The sequence below is a fragment of the Corvus cornix genome, chromosome 1A, assembly GCF_000738735.6.
Source record: "Corvus cornix cornix isolate S_Up_H32 chromosome 1A, ASM73873v5, whole genome shotgun sequence".
NCBI classification, from domain to species: domain Eukaryota; kingdom Metazoa; phylum Chordata; class Aves; order Passeriformes; family Corvidae; genus Corvus; species Corvus cornix.
In genome coordinates, this window is record NC_047057.1 from 38,629,359 (window position 1) to 38,650,389 (window position 21,031).

Sequence of the window (21,031 nt, forward strand, 5' to 3'; positions counted from 1 at the left end):
TACATGTGATATTCCCACAAGGTTTCACTTTTAGTAGTTGGAGACTAACAGAACTTTTTACAGTACAACTAGAGCATTAGATTGGCTTAATATCCTTATCAATATTCAATTCCTCTCAAAACCTTGGCAAGCTCTTAAGTGTCCCAAACCAACTTTCAGCAGCAGTACATTCCTCAGTGTAGGAACCCGGAGCTGTATGAGAAAAATTTTTCATATAAATATTTGAGGCCTGTTTAAAGAAAGGAGAAAATCCAGCAAACAGGTTTATGGACATTGTTACACTTCACAGATACCACTTAAATTTCTGTAACAAGGGAAAGAAGATTATATCAAAAGATAAGAAGAGTCAAGTTATGAGACAAAAATGAGAATATCCACATGAAAGCATACCAAGTGCTAAGATCAGGAAACTACTGTATGGCAATCCAGTGACTAAAGGAGGAGCACAGAACAGGCACTTGTGTACTTGGAGTTAAAATTTCCCACCAAGACTGAGGAACCTAAAATGCCAAAGGCAAAACCTGAGGAAAGACATAATTTTGTATTTTAAAACAAATCTAAAAGCCACCACGATTTCATAAAGGAAGTCATCCTTAACCAAATTCACCTAACATTTTAAATTTACTAAGTGCAAATGCTCTTAATGGATAATGTCTTATCCATAAAGTAATCATGGTGTTGAATGCATGGTTACTTGTGGTATTTATGTTTACATTCTTTTAAAACAACAACATTACAAACTTTATGATAAACTGTGATATAGTTATTATCTCTCTGGTATTAACTGATTATCCACTTGTTCTCTTTATGTGTAGTCTGCAGCAACAAGTGAAAAGGAGATCGCCTTTAACAAATCTGCTTGTGTGGGAGAAGAGAACATGTACTTATATAGAACCTGCAGAAGATAAATGAAGTTAAATCAATTCACTTTCTGTAGAAACAGCACTGTAACATCCTTCCTTTTCCTGGGAAGGGTTATACTTCTACCTTGAAGTAGGAGCAAGGATCATTTCTATCGAACTGATGGAAGGATACTCACTACATACCTGAAGCAAAAAATAAGTATAGTGTACATTTGCAGACTTCTCTCTTGTGTGTCTGCATATACATACACACTTGACAATTCCAATGTGAATGCAAAACTAATTTTAGCATTCAGGTTGGGAACTTCACAATATGGGGGACAAATCCAGTTAGAATTTTAGACAGACAGTATTAATTCTCCTTTAAAAGGCAGTAAGTACTCAACCTGGATTAAAAAGCATTTTGTTTTATTTGAACAAAGGCAAACAATCTTTATTATTAAACATGTATCATTTACCTGCAGTAGAAGAATCTCAAATCATTTTTTAATCCGATAACAAGTATCACCACAACTAGTCAATGCTCAAAACTAAAATGGATATTCAGTTACTCATAGGTTAACGATGTTTAAATTATTTAAATACATAAAACGGATGTTTTTTGCAAATTACTCTGCATTATGATTATGAGACTGTTTTCAGAGGAAAACTCAACTACCACAAGTTTTCCAGAGCAGAAAAACCACAACCCGAACAAGAACAGTTACATTAGAAATCTAGAAATTCTGCCAAATACTTCTGTCAGTTTTATGTACAAGTTAAAAAAAAAAATTCTAATTCTGGCATTACTGCTGCCAAGAAGAGGTAATATGAAGACAAGTAACTCCTGTTTACGTTCTTTGTTGCTATTTTTCTTTGGCTTAAAATGTACATGAAACACATTTTATGAAACATCTCACTTGCAACTTCATATTGATATCTGTGTGTACTGCAGTAAGTCCTTAACAATGCTTCAATATGTTTGACATCCCACGCAGTACATGGGTATGTTTATTTCCTACCTCGTACACAGAGAAGGAAATCAGATTTCTTCCAGAGAAAGCTTCATATTTATTCAAAAGGCATACATTTCAACTGACTTTATTATTACTTTGAATGTTTAACTTCATGAAACTTATAATTAAGGGACTTCTTACTGTTTCAGTAATATTACAAGCAATACTCATTGGTGTATATTGTAGTTCAAAGGGCTTATACAAACCCCCTGTACCATTTAACCCCCTAAGTAAAGGTTTTAAACGGTGTTCCATGGGATCTCATCCACTGTGAAGGAAAACAATGAGGCATCCTGGACTATAAGTGTCTTGAAAAACACTTTAAAGCTTTGAAAAGTTCTTCCTCATCAGAATGCATAAATGCCAAATAACCTATTCTATATCCAACACAATCCCAAGTGTAACAATAATAGCTGGATTTTAAACTTAACAAACACTGTCATTAAATACACATTATGAAAACAATTGGCAAATCTGAAAAGGTAATTGTTATATATACTTCATATAAATATATATTAATATAACAACTGTTATATTGTTATATTAAAGTTGCTTTTAAGTTTTAAGGTAACAAGAAGTGTATGTATGTAACTTTCTGACACCAAACTTCAAAATTGTCAAGAAAAAGCCTGGACTCTTTGAAATGTTTTAATTTCTAGTGTCTTTCCTCAAAGGACATGTACATTTAATCTGATCAAGAATGAAAAATGGGCTGTATTAAGATGAAATAAAGTACAAATGATTTTCAGTCTAAATGTTAACTGAGGTCTGTGGTTAAAATCTAAGGAAAATTTTGTCAGCTATCATGTTATAGAAGAATCGGTACACAATCATAACTGGATCATAACATCTAATCAGGCACTTTTTAAACAACTTGTTAGTTTAAAATCAAGAATAAAAAGGGGGTTTTTATCTATTTGATGTTTCAAAAAGGCATAAATCACTAGTATGCCCCTCTACTTCGTTATGTACAAAAAATTTTCACTCAGCTTAAAAAAACCAAAAAACTCGTATGGGTTATGATCACTACAAATTTTAGGATGACAACAGAAAGTGTCTCTACTAAAATGAAAGCTCCAGGCTTTGTCTGAATTCTCAACACAGCAAACTAACTGTCTGATTGCAAACTTGAATTTCATTGCAAAAGCAAAGGCTGTAAAATAAACTGCAGTGCACAACTTCAATATGATTCTAAGAACTTATTAATGCTGATGCCAGAGGTGATTTATTTGGCTTTGTGGTGTTTTGCATTTGTTTGTTTTGTTGTTTTTTAGTAAAACCTTCCCCTTCTGACAGAATACTGTTAAACACAGAAAAAAAATTGCTACTCTCTACTATTGTCAATCTTTCAGACACAGTAAAAAAACTCAACATATAAGAGTTCTAGAGCAAATAATCAATCTGCAAAATGTTATACATCAGTAATAAGGCATCCACTTTACAGCTGTTTGAACAAAAAAGGAAGCACTTCCCAAAATACATATTTTGAATCTGTGTAAACAAAGCTTATATGTATTGCTTCCATACATTTCAAAAATATACACCCACATGGACTGAAAGTGATCTTGGTGCTAATCATTTTAGATTACTGTAATTTATGCAGTTGTAATCTGAAGATATAAAATCCAAATATTTTTGAACTTAATATTCTGAAATATGTCAAAAATTTTAATTATGCTTATGTGAAAAGCAAGCTAAAAATATACCCCAAATTTTATGCCATTTCATTGAACGAAGGAGAAAGTACTATGAAAATAAACATTCATCTGGTTTCCTAACAATAAATACAAAGACAGTTATTATAACATACTGCAACACAGGAAATATTACTATATTGACCTTAATGTTCAATCAGTAGTTTTTAAAATCTTTCCTCGTTGACACCTGGATCTTCTACCTTGTCAGCTGTCCAACAACTTTTAAGAGGGTTTTATTTTCTTGCTTCAATTGTTCATTTTCATCTTCTATATCATCTAGATCCTGTACAAGAAAAAAGAAAAATAAACACTTCTCAGGACGGAAATACAAACTCTCAATTAGTAGCAGCAGGAATTTAGTGTCTTAGCTCTGAAATGAGGAAGCTGGGGTAGGGAAGAATTAGTGTCACAGTAGATACCCTTAAAACTGTTAAACCAGCCTGTTTCCAAGTGTTACTGTAATTACAAAACATTAATATTATATTCTCAAGCACCTTTAAATAGAACATGTTCAAATCAAAGCTACATCAGGAATTAATGCATAAAGAAACCAAAATAGAATGGGGGGTGATTATTCTTCTGGCATATACAAAGAGTGTATTAATCAGCTACTGCTCCTGCTCCCCTGATTGCTTGTCTTCAACTATGGCACTCACACATACAGACCACTGGTTATAACTGCAAGAAGACCTCCTTTGTGCATTAAGCATCAAAATTTTCAGAAAAATATATGCCTGTCCACTTTTTTCTGTTTTCCGTGGAAAAAAAATAAAATTGGATTTTGTACCTTCTGTCTAAACTGCTACTGAAAGAACAGACAGCACACACACGGTAGTAATGGGTGCTCAAAACAGATTGCTTTCACCCCAAATGTTTTTGTCTTTTCCACTAATTACCATTTTTGTCCAGTTCCCATTTCACTTCTTCACTCCTACCAAGTTTTTTCAAGCCTTTAAAGTGAAAACCAGTGATAATGGCTGCTTAATACAAACATTACTTCATTAAAAATTATTTTACTGTACAAAAATCACATGCAAGAAACAATGTGAAATAAAAAAGAATGAAGAAACAGAAGGGTGATGTCAAGGACAGGATTTTAAGGAGAAAAATGAAAGGTGGGCAAAGGAAAACAAACCGGAATTCTCACCAGAAAGCCTATGTGTCTTTTGAATCAAGTCTGCAAAACTGTCCTGTTGCCTTAAGTAGTAAAGAGAAGATTTTTCTCTCTCTTGGCCCTTTCAGTTGTTAAGCAGTGTTTGACATACAAAGCCCAGTTTCTTATTTCTTTTTTAGTGAGGTCATTCCAGAAATGCACAATAGAGATCACATATTCAATTGGTATAATGATTTTTAAAAGCCTCTTCAGTTTGCCAAGCTAAAATCCATACCACAATACCTTTGCAATTATTTTATTATTTTCTAGTGTGGAATCAAGAAATCACTAGCAGAAATTCCTCTTTGCCTCACAGAAGTAATGGCTGTGTCACAGTATGAATCACTTCCAGGAAAAGCATTTGACCACTCCAACATAACGGATAGAAGTGACTTAAACATCTAAACAGATAAAGTTTTGATGGATAGATACTATAAATACAATTTACTATAAACAAAGACACTTTATATTCTCTTTTGTGCAATTCAGATCAATAATCAGATGGAAAGGACAACATATTTTCAAGAAAATAGGGGTTTTTTTAGTTTGGTATACATAAAACTTTAAATAATGTTCAAACTTGTTGACCTAACCAACGGATGCCTCAATTAAAGCTTACCTAAAAACCTCCTGTTTAAAATTCTAGTATAATTGACTCAAAATCAAATATTAAAAGTTTGTGAAATGTTTATGCTGCAGAAGTAACATTCCAAAAATTACTACATGTAAGAGTTTCTTCAATATAAGCCAGGAAAAATAACTGCTGCAGTTTAAATATCTACAGAAACAATGGGCTGAGAGATGGAGGGGATTTTGCTATTCTGAAATTTAGCATTTCTTATTCAAAATTACAACACTAATTTATGCTTATTAGCAAAAAACCATGCAATAGCAGGAAAGCTTGAACTTCACATGCCAAAGGAACTGATAACTACACAATTGACACTAACTGGACTGTAAATCCTCACTGACAGACTCTCTCCAAACACACTTTTAACTACGACGACATCTTAGTGAGGTCAGAGATGACTAAGTGTAAACTAGTTGACAGTTGAACTTTGCCTACAAAGTATTTAAATATTTTGAGATGCCTTTCCCTTCAGATATTTAAGATTTTTAAAAAGCAATTGCCCCTTTCTTACAAACAACATCGCAGACATACTTTTAGTGTCTAATATACTGGAATGAGAGAATGCCATTTTTTGCAGAAAGCCTTTTCTGTTCCTCAATATAAATGCAGCTCATATTCTTTAAGTATCTCTGTGACGTACTGACTGTCACATTAAATAAATATACTTACCTAAAATCAGAAAAATTCTACCAAGAAATTTTCATGATTCTTGGAAAAAGTTTTTCAAATGCAACACAAGGTCTTTCCCAATCAGGGATGCATCCATGGTTACAAACTGACTGAAACTTCTAGAAAGAGCATTTCTTTAAATATGGATGGGGCAGTCAGAAAGATATGCAAAAAAATGGCTTTTTAAGAAGTTATCTAGGGTCTTTGATGTGACATTCTTTCCATACCTGTGCATCTTAACATCCAATAACTGTGTATTTTGATGAACAGAAAAGCTGGAGAATGAATGAATGTGTAGATGCTCAAATTTAGAGACCCCTATTTAGGCTGCCTACCAGCAAAATTTTTTAGGAAGACCTCTGCATAGACTCACTAAATGAAGTTTAGTCCTCAGGACATCCTTTTATCTGAACAGAAGGCTGAAGATCACAACTGTTCTTCCATGAAAAGCATCCAATCCTGGTGCTAGGCCTACAGAGGGACACTCCATGAAGAACAGATGGATGTCCAAGTGCTGGCTCTCATGTTCTCGGTTATGATAATAAACCTGAAGCAAATATAACTGCCCTAATAATTTCCCTAACCTTCAAGCATGAGATTGATGTGGTATTTCTGCAGCTTAATTTTTTAAACATTTTCTCTTTCTAAATCCACATGGATAGCCAATATAGAAGCAATCATAAATCCAAGAGTTAATAAACAGGAAAGTAAAACTGTATTTTAACAGTTAACTTGAGACATGATTTCAGGGAGACAAATAATTATGCCGCTCATAAAATCAAAAGGCAGCTATTTCATCATTAAGAAAAGCCCAAGAGACACAGACATAACTTGCACTCTATTGAGCAAACAGACAACATTAAAGCTATGAAGAATGCTGACCTGATGGAGAAAAAAAAAAAAAATCCATTCTCTTCTGCTTTTAAAAGCATCTACCTATAAGATGGATTTGTAGATCTCATGGAAAGTTACAGTTTTAGTCACTGTGTAACAAAGTTGTTTTTGAAAGGACCAGTTTAATGTTTTCTTCCAACAAGCAGAAACTGCCCTTGTAGTTAACATAGGCAAGGTACAGACAGTGCCTAACTTTACAATAGATTTTCAAAGACAGTTTCTAGTTAGACACCTGACGGATTTCATTTAGCATATCATACTTCAAATATAGCCAAAAAATAACACTGCTTCTGGAACAGCAAACCTCTCAAAAAGTCATGGTCCTAAACCACAAGATTTCAGTGGTTTAGGTTCTTTTGATTTGTTCTTTCCAACCTTTGAATCAGGAAGTCAGACGTGACCAACAGTATTAAATAGCTTTGCCATCCACTACACAGAAGGAACAAACACCTGCTTCAACTGTAGAAAGGTCATCAGCTTAGATGTGACAGATTCTTTGCAGAATGAAAGAACTGCATGAAGACCAATACCTCAATTAAAATAGAAATCTCTCTAAAACAGACAATGCTTCATTTATCCTACAGATTAACTTAAAACTTTCTTCCTATAAAAAACAAAATACGTATTTCAGAATAATCTCATGTCCTTTAATTTTCTAGGTTAGTTTGCAAATTTGTGAATGCTGTCCTCCTTTACTATAGATGAGGAGCTGCAACATCTAAGTTTGACGCGCTTCATGCAGTTATTGCCTCCCTTCACTGATGGATTGACCAAAGCCAATATCTGCACTGGACTAGAAGAGACCCATGTATCTCTAGTACATCCAGACTCCACACCTCAGCCAGGAAGTGCAGGATGAGGTCAATAATACACTCTATGAAAGAATTCCTGATTGCCGTTAAAACTGGTGGAACTTTTTTCTATCAACTTTAAAACTTCTCATCCTGTCCCATTTCCAAGCATGTCTCACTCTCCTACTCCTCTTCTCCTGCTTTCACACCTTGCTTGGTGATGTTACCTCTTTGTCTCCTGCCCTCTGTCCTGCTCTGCGTTTACTTGGGATCAACAATAAAGAGTATGAGAATATCTGTCAGCACATAAAGAGCTTTTGCTTTTATTTTGCTCTATGAACACTCAGAGCAACAAGGAACTGAGGTACTCTAATAAGACTGGACTTAGGGAAGTCAATTATGACAAATATTGTCATTGTAAAACTTCGCCTTAGAAAGAAAATATAACTTATTGACATACCTCTTGAAAAGCTACACAAATACAAAAAAGCCCTCAATTAATTCTCTTCTGACCTTGCCCAATGGATATGGGTGCCTGAAGAATACAACAGAGAATGCAGAGACTTTTATCCCCTCTTTAGAGGGCCATGTAAGAAAGTATTTCCTTACTCTGTTTAATAAATCAATTTCTTCTTTCAGCTTTCCAATTAGTTCCTCTTTGTCCTGCGCCATCTTCATTAATCTTGCATTTTCCTGTCTTTCTTTTGCAAGTTCCTATAACCAGAATACAGAATGAAGTTGGAAATGTAAATTTTTGTTTTAAGAGACAGTTTTAAGTTAATACCATCTAAAACAAAGAAGAACACACACCTATAATTCCTTTTCTACAGCAAGTCAAACCCACATCTTCAAGTCCTTTTACATTTCAAGAAGCTAAAGAATCATATCTAAGATAATATTTTACCAACAGCAAATATTTTTGATATTTGACTCATGTGTTTTAATTAATATTTAATTTAAGCATGAATACAGAATTGGACAGGGGCCCAAACCAGAAGAAGTGAATGTAAAGTATCAGCTTTCAAATTTCTTATATTGGAAGGGTTAGTCTTTGTTGTTGGTTGGGTTTTCCTTTGTTGTTTTGGTATTTTTATAATACCATTAACAAGAAATGAAGACTCAGTTTTAAATCTGTGGGCCCAAACGTGAGAAAAAATGAAACTGTTCATTAGGAATTCAGTAAGTCAAGATTCAGGATATTGAAAAAAGGACCTTAAATCTTCTACTGTTTTTTGTTACTGGCAATTAAGCATTTCAGAAAGAAGCTGATTTAGAAGAGAGGATTATGGTGTATTTTACTCAAATGAAGGCTCCTCAAGTCTTTAAAAAAAAAAAATAGTAATTGCTACAAAATAGATGTTATTTTCACCCTTTCCAAAAGAAGACCCATTCAAATTGTGTTTACTTAGTAACTTTCACCTATACAATTCAAGAATATTTGGCAAGTTACCCATAAAAAATCCACTTCAGAGGAAGACAGAGAAACCAGTAATAGATTACAGAGATGACATTATTTAGCAATATATTGGCTTAGGTGAAAAGCTCAGCTTAACATTATTGCATTTTCCCAAAATGGTTTGTATGAAGTCAATGCGAAACAATGAAAACTTGTTTTAAATATGTATTTTAAATGTTTACAACTTTAACAAACAACTGGATAGCAATTAAATTTTATATTTCAGTATACTAAAAAAATCCACACCAACAAGTAGATCAGAAAACAGCTTGTAACCTTCTGAACAGCCAGTGAGCCTCTTCTTCCCCCAAGGTATTTGTCTATGTTGGTGTGTCACAAGGTACATAACAGAAGCATGCAGAGCACTGCTGGCTCTCTAAGTGTATTATCTTTACCTTAACTATTTCTCACTTACATACCAAATGAAAACTAAACATCTGTGATTTGAAAGTTCACATTCTTCTCATTCAGTCTGATTCTTTATACATTTTGTAGACATAACTATCTGTACTTCAAACATTTAGCATCATTTCTATGTATTTTACTTGTAAATTTCCCCATGGAGTTTCAAAAGTACTTTATTTCAGATATATGTCATGGAAAGGTTAGTTAGTACTTACCCTTTCAAGTTCCTCAATCCTCTTTTCCAAAATGTTACTTGGTAGAGAACTGCCAGAAGAATTTGCATCCCTGCTGTATCTGCTGTAAGTTGTCCTCTCTGTTCGGGAATATCTGTTTGGAGCATCGTCTTCTGGTGCATTAGCTGTACTGTGAAAGGCAAAGAGCAAAGCAGACACCTATTTACACATTTAACAACACGGAAATTAGAGCAGTCACAGAAGTGCTCTCCAAAGCAGTCAATAGGTCAGTCTAATAAACTGAAGAGAACATATTTCACAGCTCTTGTGTGGCTGAGAACTCACTAAATTCACTGCCTCAGGGATTCAAATACTTGAATAATGCAGCTTTCATCACATAGGTAATACACTATAAACACAAACTTACCCTATTTTTCAAGTTTTATGAACATTAAAAACCAAGCTAAATAACTTTAATTCAAGAACCGAAGTGCCACTACAAAGTTTAAACCAAGCACCTTTTTAAGTAGATGAAAACATAGAATGAAAAACAAGTACATGTCCAAAACTTAAGAAGAATACTGACTGACTTTTCAGGATCTATGGATTTGGCCTGTAAGGGACTGGAATGCAAACCAAAGTGAGAAAGTGATGTGACCCAACAAACTAATTTTATGCCATCTCCAGATATTTTACCTCAAAACTTTGATACAGAGGAGTTTGTCACACCTCTGTTGGTAGACACTCCTTAAGTGGTCCTATGGGGTTTTTTGGTTTAGATTATGTCTCTATTAAAAATCCCTGTCATGGAATCAACAGATAAGCACTGCAAGTGCACATAAGTTAGTTATTAAAAAAGCATGTGGGTTCTCCATTACTACTGCTGTGTACAAAAACAGTGCTAATGTAAAAATATGTATGACAAGTCAACCATTTTCTAACAGTGTCCTTCCCACAGCCATTTTCTTCCTAACAGTAATGTTACTTACCTTCAGTGATGATTCCAATGAATAACTAAGAACAACAGAACAGAGTGCCCTTGGAGCAGGCAAAGAGACACTGATTTTCCCTCTCCAGTTCAACAGAATTACACTTCTTAGACAGAAGATATACAGACAAACTGCCAAGACCAAAAAAAAAAAAGAATAACAGAGATAGTCAAAAGCCACCTGGAGATGGTCCTCAGCAACCAGCTCTAGGTGGCCCTGCTTAGGATGGGACTGGACAAGATTTTCCCCAGAGGTCCCTTCCAACGTCAACCAGCCTGTGATTCTGCAAAATCACACAGCTGAAGTATGTATACACTGGTTTTCTAGACCACTTAGGAAAAGAACGAAAAGCACTATGAGCATCCCTACAACATTTCCTTTAAAACACAGAAGAGTGTATGATTAATGTGTTCATTTAACAATTTTGCATTTCATAACTCTAGAAAACCCCTGCTGACAACGTGCAGATTTAGATGGATACACTGCAAATCAAAAGCAGGAGTATCTGGCAAAGGGGTTATCTTTTCGTGGATATAAATATTCTTCTGCTCCAGTATGTGTGAAGTTTCCAAGACACACTGACACAATTGTAAGGAATTTTGTAGCTTAATGTTATTACCATATTTAGCACTGTTTATTCTTCATCCAGAAGATTTTTTAAAAAACATTTCTAGGACCGGATATGCGTGTTGCAACACAACATAAGAGAAATATTTTAACTTAACTCTATAAATTCTAGATTATTTAGCTTTCTGAAAGACATGTAGTTTCATGCTGCTGATGTCTCAAGGAGAAACCACACAAAAAATAGTCTCAGTTTTTCATCACTCAAAAATGAACACTTTTGCCAACATACTGGAGTATTTCAACTCAGCTCCAGTGAGTGATATTGGCAGAAGCTCCTACACAAAGATTAGACAGAAGAATACCTAGACAGGAAGGGTTTCATTAACAGGAATGTGGCAGATAAAAAGTTCATTATTTTGGTTGTTATAACCAATGGCTAGTACACAGCAATGGCAAAAAATGTACTATCCAAGACATAACAGACACATCTTTCACAAAGAATGGAACTTAAGTCTTCAGATGCAATGTCATTTTATGAGCATTAAATGAGAAAGAATCACAGAATCATAGAATATGCTGAGTTGGAAGGGACTAGCTGGATCATTGAGTCTAACTGCTGGCCCTGGACACCCCAAGGATCACACCATGTGCCTGAGAGCATTGTTAAAATACTTCTTGAACTCTGTCAGGCTTGGTGCTGTGACCACTACCTTGGGAAACCTACTCCCATGCCCAACCACCCTCTGGCTGGAAAACCTCTTCTTGATATCCAACCTAAACCTCTCCTGACTCAGCTTTATGCCCTTCCATTGAGTCCTGTCATGGGTCACAAGTGTCAAGATATCTGTACCTGCCCCTCCTCTTCCCCTCACAAGGAAGTTATAACTGCAATGAGGTCTCCCCTCGGTCTCCTCTTCTCCAGGCTGAACAGACCAAGTGCCCTCAGCCCTTCCTCATATGGCTTCCCTTCCATACCCTTCACCATCCTTGTTGCTTCTCTTCTGGATGGTCTCTAATAGCTTCATGTCATTTTTATATTGTGGCACCCAAAACTGCCCCCAGCACCCAAGGTGAGGCTGTCCCAGTGCAGAGCAGAGCGGGACAATCCCCTCCCTTGCCTGGCTGGTGATGCTGTGCCTGATGCCCCCCAGGACCCTTCCTGGCTGCCAGGGCGCAATGATGACCAGAAAAACAGTATCACTGAACTTGGTGTCTACTAAGAGGAAATATCTATGAACCACCCTCAAAGAAGATACTGTCTATGAAAGTATACCTCTAGATTATTTTTATATAAAAAATAGACAAATATATTTATATTTTAAAAGGGTTTTTTTCTAGCTGTACTTAAACAAAAAACATATAGCAAAATCAGTTTCACTACTCTTACAGAGAAACAGAAATTTTGGTTTGGAACGATGCTCCTAGTTATTTCCTTTACAGTAAAATCAGTTATTCACACAGATATGGTTTAAAAGCATTATTACAGCAAGGTAGAATACCTCTTGCGCCTTCTAGTGCTTCTTTGATTCTTTCAATGTCTTTCTAAAGCACTGTCTAAATTGCCATTTCACCCTGTCAAAACTGTATTTCAACTACAACAGGTTTCTTTTTATGCCAGAATCTTATAACCATACCTGATTTGGAAACTCCTAGTTATTTATGTCACTGCAATCCAGTCAGTTGCTATTAGCTTCTTTAGAAGAAGCAAAGGACAATTATTTCTAAATAGGGCACCTTGGCCTTCACTTCAGACTGCTTAAGCCAAATTTGTGGCTTTCAGAGTTGAACTACGGAAAGGCAGTCTTGTCTTCTCTACAGTGCACTTCCCTAGCCCCCTCCACTTTTCCTGCCTCTGGCCTTCAGGTGAATGGGAAACTACTCAAGGAACTGATGCAGCAATCGAGCAGCCAAGCAAAAGCGAGCCATCAACTTCCAGTCACAGTGGCTCCCTGAAGCAGTGCCCTGCTTGGCTGCATGAGCACTGGCCCAAGGGGCAGTGAGGAACTCCAGCCAGCTCAACTTAGACCATCAAAACCTTCTGCAGAAATAAACCCTAGGTGTTTATGCCTTCTCATAACATCAGCGGTGACTCAAAAAGGGCTACAAAAGTCAAGAAAAACATCTTGAGTGACCTCTGTCTAAAAAAAAAAAATGCTCTTTTCTGCAATGTAGTGGTCCTAAGATAACAAGCTAGATGAGACAATGCTTCCAAAGCCAGCCCTCAGTGCAAAACTCCTAAATGCAGGCAAGCAGGCAAGTTTGGGCATAGCATTATGAAACAGTATTTTGCAGCTCTGTTTTTCTTTAATTAGTGAGATCAAGGTTAGTATGATGGAAAGTAAACTGTTATAGTTTAAGTTTTATAATTATCTAAAAACCCTGAGCAAGGTAATTTCAGCAGCGTTCAAACATTTCCCTCACAGCCCCTCCAGTGAGTGCTCTGAAGCACCTTATTCCTCTTTTTTTATGGTCTCTACTTTCCCATTTATTTTTCAGCTCTTACATGAATGATAAACTGGAGTATGATGTAGTCTTTTACAATTAGTGCTAAATGGTCTCTATCTCTACGGTTCCATGCTAATGTGCTGTACTATCCTGAAAGAGGGGGCAAAAATCCTCTCTGACATTTCGACTGGAAGCCGCAAAACCATACCATATTGTATTCATTTCCACTAGTAAACAAACTTTTAAGGGGAACACACTTCTGAACCATGAAGAGATTTTAATCTAGCTCCTTCTGTAAACTGATCCAGTTGATCTCTCTGATTCAAGAACCATGAAAAAATCTTTAAATCCCAATCTACAAGGTTTGCTTTACAATTTTTTTAAAAGAAACTGAATTGGTTCAAAAACTAGTAGACAGTCCTTAAAGTAAGCTGATAAAACAAACTTTCTGTGTTTATAAAAATATTTCTATGTCAGCATACACACCTTGCTTTACAGTTACTTGCAAACAAGCCTTTCAGTTCACAGAACACAAGAAAAACCTAATTCACATTTACATGTAGATTAGACTCAAATATTTCAATAAAGGAATGCACTTTGTTCTTCTCATGTTTAAGAAATCATTGGTAACACCAACTATGCTGATACCATCAAACCTAAATTGGAAAACCATTCTTACTAATGGCAGCGTGCTTGGTACTTAAAAATAACTACTCACAAAGCAGTGAAAAATGCCAAAAAATGGCATACCCAGTTTCATAACAGTAGTTTGAAATGGCCAAGATGAGCCATATCACATTAGGAAAACCTGAGTGGAAAATGGAAGAATAGGAAGTTGATATGGGCTATTACAACTTAAGTATACCTACACATTTAAAACACATGAAGCTCACAGTTAGGACACATGATTGACCCCAGCTCCCAGATACTCTCCTGCCTGTCCTGCGGCCTTCATGTCAGCATGACCTTGCAGATTCTGGTCATGCTTTTAATAGATCTCACAGTACCACTCCAGATCACAACAAAGCCATCACTTTCTTTTGAAAATATTTTATGCACTTAATCATGCAACTACAAAGGAACCCCTTCACAAACTTTTGGGGGGGGTGAAAATTTCTGAAGTAAATTCAGAAGACAGACTACACTTATAGACTAAGATCCTCATCACAAACTTTTATTTACTCTACAGCACGAAGAGACAGGCTCAGTTTGTCCAAGTCACTAAGCACACAGAAACACACAGCAGCCAGCAGAGTTCATTTGTAAACATGTTTTCCAGTCAATGGACACTCAGGGAAACAGGTTTCCCAGCAATGTCATATAAATGTTTAGTCACAGATTGTTGCATCCATATAAGGGAAAGTAGCCAGTGTAATTCATAGTGTAAAATCTGTAGAATTGCTTGAGTCCTGGAACACACCAAGAAAACAGTGATTCTGTAAGAACAGATCTTCTCTGCTCTGAAGTCTCTCTTCTCTTGTCAGGAACAGGAGGCTGGGTGTCTCAGTGTAGAGACAAAATCACAGAATTGTTGAAGTTGTAAAAGAATCTCTAAGATCATCAAGTCCAAACATAAAATATGAAAACGGTTACATGGAAAGGGAAAGAAAAGGTACTGGAAGTCCACAATGGTATCAGTAATCCAGGACGAAATGTCAGAAAAGGACAGATAATGGAGACAAAACAGGAAGGGAAAAAAACACCAAAACCAACCAACCAAAAAAAAAAAAACCACAAGAAATCAGAACAATAACAAAGAGAAGACTAGGACCTCAATGATTAAACATAAGTATGTAAGAGAAAGGGGGAGAGAAAGGAAAGGGTGCCTAACTGGGCTAGGAAATGGAAACCAGTGAAGTGAAGAAAAATGCTGAGATGAGGAAGATCCCATGTTTGATGAGGAATAACTGGGGAAGAGCGAGAAGACAGAAGAAGCAGAAGTAGTAAAGATGGAAGAAAGCAACCTGAATATTTCTGGCAAATAATGCAAACTTTCAAAGGGAAAGAGGATCTATTACAGAATCCAACATTTTAGGAAAACATGCTTTCCTTTTGCTATCATATGTCTATAAAGTCTACCAACAATCTCTCTCCCACAAAGTACTGGCAACTTACTGTTGCAAGTAAGTTTCAAATAGGATCTCAAAGTGGTTGTCCCTGTGTAAGAATATGCTTCACTCTCAGTTTGCTTTGACAACCTAAGGGAGTACACCCAAGACTGTTAAAAGCACATTAAACTGAACGTATTTGAGCCTTGAAGCAGCTTATGATCTCAATTCAGCCTTTAGGCATCCACATTCCAGTTCTAGGTGCAAGCACAGAATGGCATTTTTCCATTTCACAGATTCACAAAATATTCTGAGTTGGAAGGGACCCACAAGGGTCATGGAGTCCAACTCTTAAGTGAATGGCCCATACAGGAATTGAATCCGCAGCCTTAGTGTTACCAGCACCATGCTCCAACAACTGACTTTCCAAGGGACTCCTACTGTATTTGGGACTTCAGTGAGATCTGAGTAATCTAAATAAGAATTACTGTAGAGGAGACTGCTTTCTGTAAGACCTACCCTTACTGCAGATGTTGGAAGCTAACAAGCCCAGAATAATTCTGGTTCTGACTCCTTTACCATTCATACCAGAAAGTTAAACCACTGGGAGTCATACCTTAAGTACCCTCACAGGAAAAATTACTTCAGGGAGGTAGAAATTCCCAAACACTGTGGAAAATTAATAGATACTACTAACTCTAATCACAGTGGGCATTGTATACCTCAGGGAGGTACAATTAGAATAAAACCCACTATTTGTGAGTACTGGGCACTGTGCTGACAGTGGAAAGTAATCCTTCCTTTTCAACATGAAGTTTCAAGACTATGCAATGAGTAAGGCAGATGGCAACATCCATAAAATACTGAGCTGCACCTCACAGCAAGTCAGATTCCTCCTGAATGTGATGCCTGTCCTGACAGGGGAAGTTGACAAAGACCCTACATCCCACATATAACTAAAGCTGACTGAGGGAAGACTGCACAACAAAGTCTTATTTAGCATTTTCTAGATTTGGCGTTCCCTACTTTTGCAATGCTAATCTGAAGAATCAGGTTATTTTCAAGTAAGTTATGAATGTGGTTGTGCAAACTTCTATTTATTACCACCCCACGCACAACCAAGTTTTTGCAAGTGAGTATATACAGCATGCAAGCAGAGATAAGGCTGATGAAAAGCCACGGAAGTATGACACACACCACTAAGTATTTGGCAGATACAAACAGCAATAAAATTCTGCACCAGGACTGATGAGGAAGTAAAGACTGAACTAAAATGTGCTTGATTAACAAGAAATGAATCACGAAATTATATAGTTATTAAGGTTGTGACAATAATCCCACCCATTCTGCAATGACAAAGTGATTTAAAAAAAAAAAAACCTACAGCAACAAAAAGCATCACTCAGCTGGGTTTATGAGAACCTGGGAATATAAATATAAAAGACACCACGCTAGAAAAGCTAAAGCATAACAGGATAAGTTATTATTTTTTACAGTGTGGGAGGTGAGACTCTGGAACTGGTTGCCCAGAGAAGCTATGGGTGTTCCCTCCCTCTAAGTGTTCAAGGCCAGGTTGGATGGGGCTCTAAGCAATCTAGTTCAGTGGAAAGTGTCCCTGCCCATGGCAGGGGAAATGGACTAGATGACCTTCAAGGTCTCTTCCAACCCAAACTGTTCTATGATTCTACAGGTGAACAAGTCTGAGGGGTAGAAAACACAGCAGTGAAGACTAGGTAATTGTAGGTGCTCTTTGCACTTTCTTCTACAGTCATGATATATACACAATGATGAATTAACCATCTACACATTTTACCCAAGTAAAGGATACCTAAAACAGAATGTATCCATGTACCAAATAAAAACATTCTTACGTGATTGTCTTGCTTCACTTGACATATTTTAAACCCCATGTTACCATAACATTTCCTAATAGTTGTGATAGTTTTGTCAGTCTTAATTCCACATGGGCAAAAATTTCACACACTGGTCAGGTGCATCAAGAGCTTCTGAAGTATTTTTCTGATTAAAATGCTGGAGTAATGACCAGGGTAATACTTGACTCAAAGACAAACAAGTAACAAACAGGACATGCTATATATGAGAAACATCTGCTACAACTGAGACAGTAGTATGACAAAACCATCTTTCAGTGTTACTGTGGAGAGCAACAAAATTATCTTCCTTTATTAAACTTTGGAATATAAACTGTAAAAATACTGGCTCCTAGGCAATGAGTAGTCAAGTTCGACATTTGGTTGGGAAACCATTCAGTCCTAGTAAGACCCAGCAAAACACTAGCTGAATTTATTTTAAAATAGTAACATAATAGAGGGTTTTGGATAAGTTTGCTGCATCTTTCAGGTCCTTTGCCCAATATCAGGCTACATATCTACCGTAGCAGTATGATGGCCTCTACTACAAACAAACATTTAATCAGCACTATTTCTAGCAGAAATGTAAAAAAAATGTGTTGTGTACAAAGATCGCATACCTTTTATACCTGCTTGAAACCATCCTGGAGGAGTCCTAAAAGAAACAAAAAGGAAAGACTAATTAATATTTTTCTTGTATCTATACTGCCAAAATACTTTATCCCTCCACAGAAAACTAAGTCAGCAGTAAGAGCAGTCCCATGCCACTGTAAAACTCAGTTTTGCACTCTTTTGTTGTCAGGTATAGACAATACCAGAATTATTCTCAACAAGTTACTGCTTCTGAACACCACCTAAGAAGCCTTAAATTACCTCTGATTACATCATAAAACTGGATGCACTTATTCCATCCCCCTGCATGTACAAGATGTGAAACAGCTCACACCCTGCCACCAGCACACCTCCACTACCACTAACTAGTATGGAAACACATGCACTTTGATAGCTGTTCATTAACTTTAAGAGCAGCAGAGCAAAACTGTTCCAATTCCTCAGCACCACTGCTGTCCTTCTGGATGGAAACAAAAACTGACACTGTCAAGTACAAAAATTAAGACATGTTTCAACTGGTAAACAATGGCTCAGATTTGACAGAGTAAGTCCATAAATATTTTTAGGACGTTGTAAGAACATGAACCAATTATTTTCTTAGTCACAGGCAAAACACCCCCCGGCAAATAACAGGTATAAAAGTCAGAAAAGAATATTTAAGGAGTTGGCAATTGCCTTTACAAGAAAAAAATAATGGCGACGTATGAAATTCTGTCTACTTAGAACACTTACTGCAGGCAAAGAAGTAAATGAGTTCTCAAAACAAGATGCAAGAGAAACTCCATCCACTCTGAAAATTCTACGAAACATTACACTGCCTTCACTGATCAGCACATTAGTGACTTTGTAAGTAAACAAGCTAAAAATTAGGATCCAAAGAATATTATTTTACTATAGAAAATAGAACTGAAAAATTATTTGTATTATAGAAAAAATTTGATCTGAAAGTACATTTTATTTTATGAAGCATTTTTAAGTTCTGCCATATGTTCTACATTTTATCTCTAAGACAAGTAGAAGAACAAAATTCAACAAAGTCATGGGAACTATTTAAAGAAACCCACAAACTTGGCAAAATTGCCAGTTTAACACTGATAACTATTTTTATCATTGATGACAGCATCTGAAAATCAGTGATTCACAGCTGTGAAACAGGAATCTAATTTTACCTCTAAAAGGGCAGAGAAACAATTTTAAATGGTACCAACACTATTTTTAAAGTTTACTTAGGGGTAGGTTATCTTTGAAAGGTCATGGAAGCAGGGGGAGGTTTCTGAGGACTAAAATGAAGTAAATGTCATTCCTTTCTTCAAGAAGGATCACCCAGAGAACTACAGGACAGTCCTTAACTCAGTCCCTGAGTAGGAAATGGAACAAATCCTCAAGGACCAGATGGTGAAATCAGCACGGATCTATGAAGGGGAAACCACACCTAACATGACAGCCTTCTATGATGAGAGGACTGGCTTGGTGAATGAAGGTATAGCAGATGATATTTATCTCAATGTTAGCAAAGCTTTCAACACCTTCCCACACAACATCTGTATATGGAAATATGGACCAGGTAAGTAGACCATGATGCAGTGACTACTGGGTCCAACAGGTCCAGCAGCATTAAGTCCAGCTGGACGCCAGTCACTTTGCAGGGACTGATACAGGGACCAGTACCGTTTAATGACTTCATTAATGACCTGAATGATGAGACAAAGTACAGCCTCAGCAACTTTCCACACTACAAACAACTTGGGTGAGAGGTTAACAATACATCAGGTGGCTGTGCTGTCATCCAGAGATGACTTACAGAGAACCCATGAAGTTCAAAAAAAAGGAAAATGCAAAGTCCTGCACCTGAGTCTGGAGATGAATAATCCCAAGTACGAGTACATGCTGTGGACTGGTTGGAAAGTTGCTGGGCAGAAAAGAACCTGGGTGTCCTGGTGGACATCAAGTCGAATATGAGCCATCACTGTGTCTTTGCAGCAAAGAAGGCCCATGGCATCCTTAGGATGCACTGCCAGCAGGCTGAGGGACAGCATCCTGAGGAAAGCTACAGAGACAGTGAAGGGACATGGGGAGAATTCATATAAGGAGTTGTTGAGGTCACTTGGTCTGTGAGAAGAGGAGACTGAGGGGACACCTCATTGCAGTCACAACTTTCTTGTGAGAGGAAGAGGAGGGTCAGACACTGATCTCTTCTCTCTGGTGACAGGATAGGACCCGAGGGAACGGTCTGAAATTGTGTCAGGGGAGGTTTAGGCTGGATATTAGGAAAAGGTTCTTCACACTTCAGGGTGGTTAGGCACTGGAACAGGCTCTGCAGGAAAGCGGTCACAACACCAAACCAGATATACATCAAGAAGCACTTGGACAATACTCCCAGGTACATGGTGGCCACTGGGGGTGTCCTGCTCAGGGACAGGAGTTGGACTTGTGAGTCCCTTCTAACTCAGTTTATTCTCTAATCCCCCTCTGCTCTAACTCAGCCCTGGTGAGACCACAGCTGGCATGCTGGGTCCAGTTCTGGACTTTTCAGTATAAGAACAATATACTGGAGAGACTCCAGCAAAGCTGGACCTATGATTAAAGGTCTGGAGCATCTGACACATGAGGAGAAGCTGAAAGTGCTGGAAATGTTCAGCCAGGAGAATAAGAATGCTCAGGAGGTATCTTGCCAATGTGTACAAATTCCTTATGGGGTAAAGATGATGGAGACATATTTCTATCCATGGTAATAAAAAAACCCCCAACTGGCTACAGTCCTGAGCAATTTGC

The 21,031-nt window shown here is 37.0% G+C and overlaps 1 protein-coding gene across 2 annotated transcripts in view; it reads right to left on the reverse strand.

The window, feature by feature from the left end:
- Positions 1-1,249: 1,249 nt before the first annotated feature.
- Positions 1,250-21,031, reverse strand: part of PAWR (pro-apoptotic WT1 regulator) — a 76,061-nt gene continuing 56,279 nt past the window's right edge. Inside the window, exons 3-6 of one of the 2 annotated variants that reach the window (XM_039571355.1) lie at positions 18,268-18,302; positions 9,770-9,917; positions 8,303-8,407; positions 1,250-3,838 (exon numbers count right to left, since the gene is read on the reverse strand). In XM_039571355.1, the coding sequence (XP_039427289.1) occupies positions 3,752-3,838; positions 8,303-8,407; positions 9,770-9,917; positions 18,268-18,302 (375 nt within the window). In that variant the 3' untranslated portion in view covers positions 1,250-3,751. The remainder of the gene's footprint in view (positions 3,839-8,302; positions 8,408-9,769; positions 9,918-18,267; positions 18,303-21,031) is intronic. The other variant, XM_039571354.1, reaches the window with a different exon arrangement.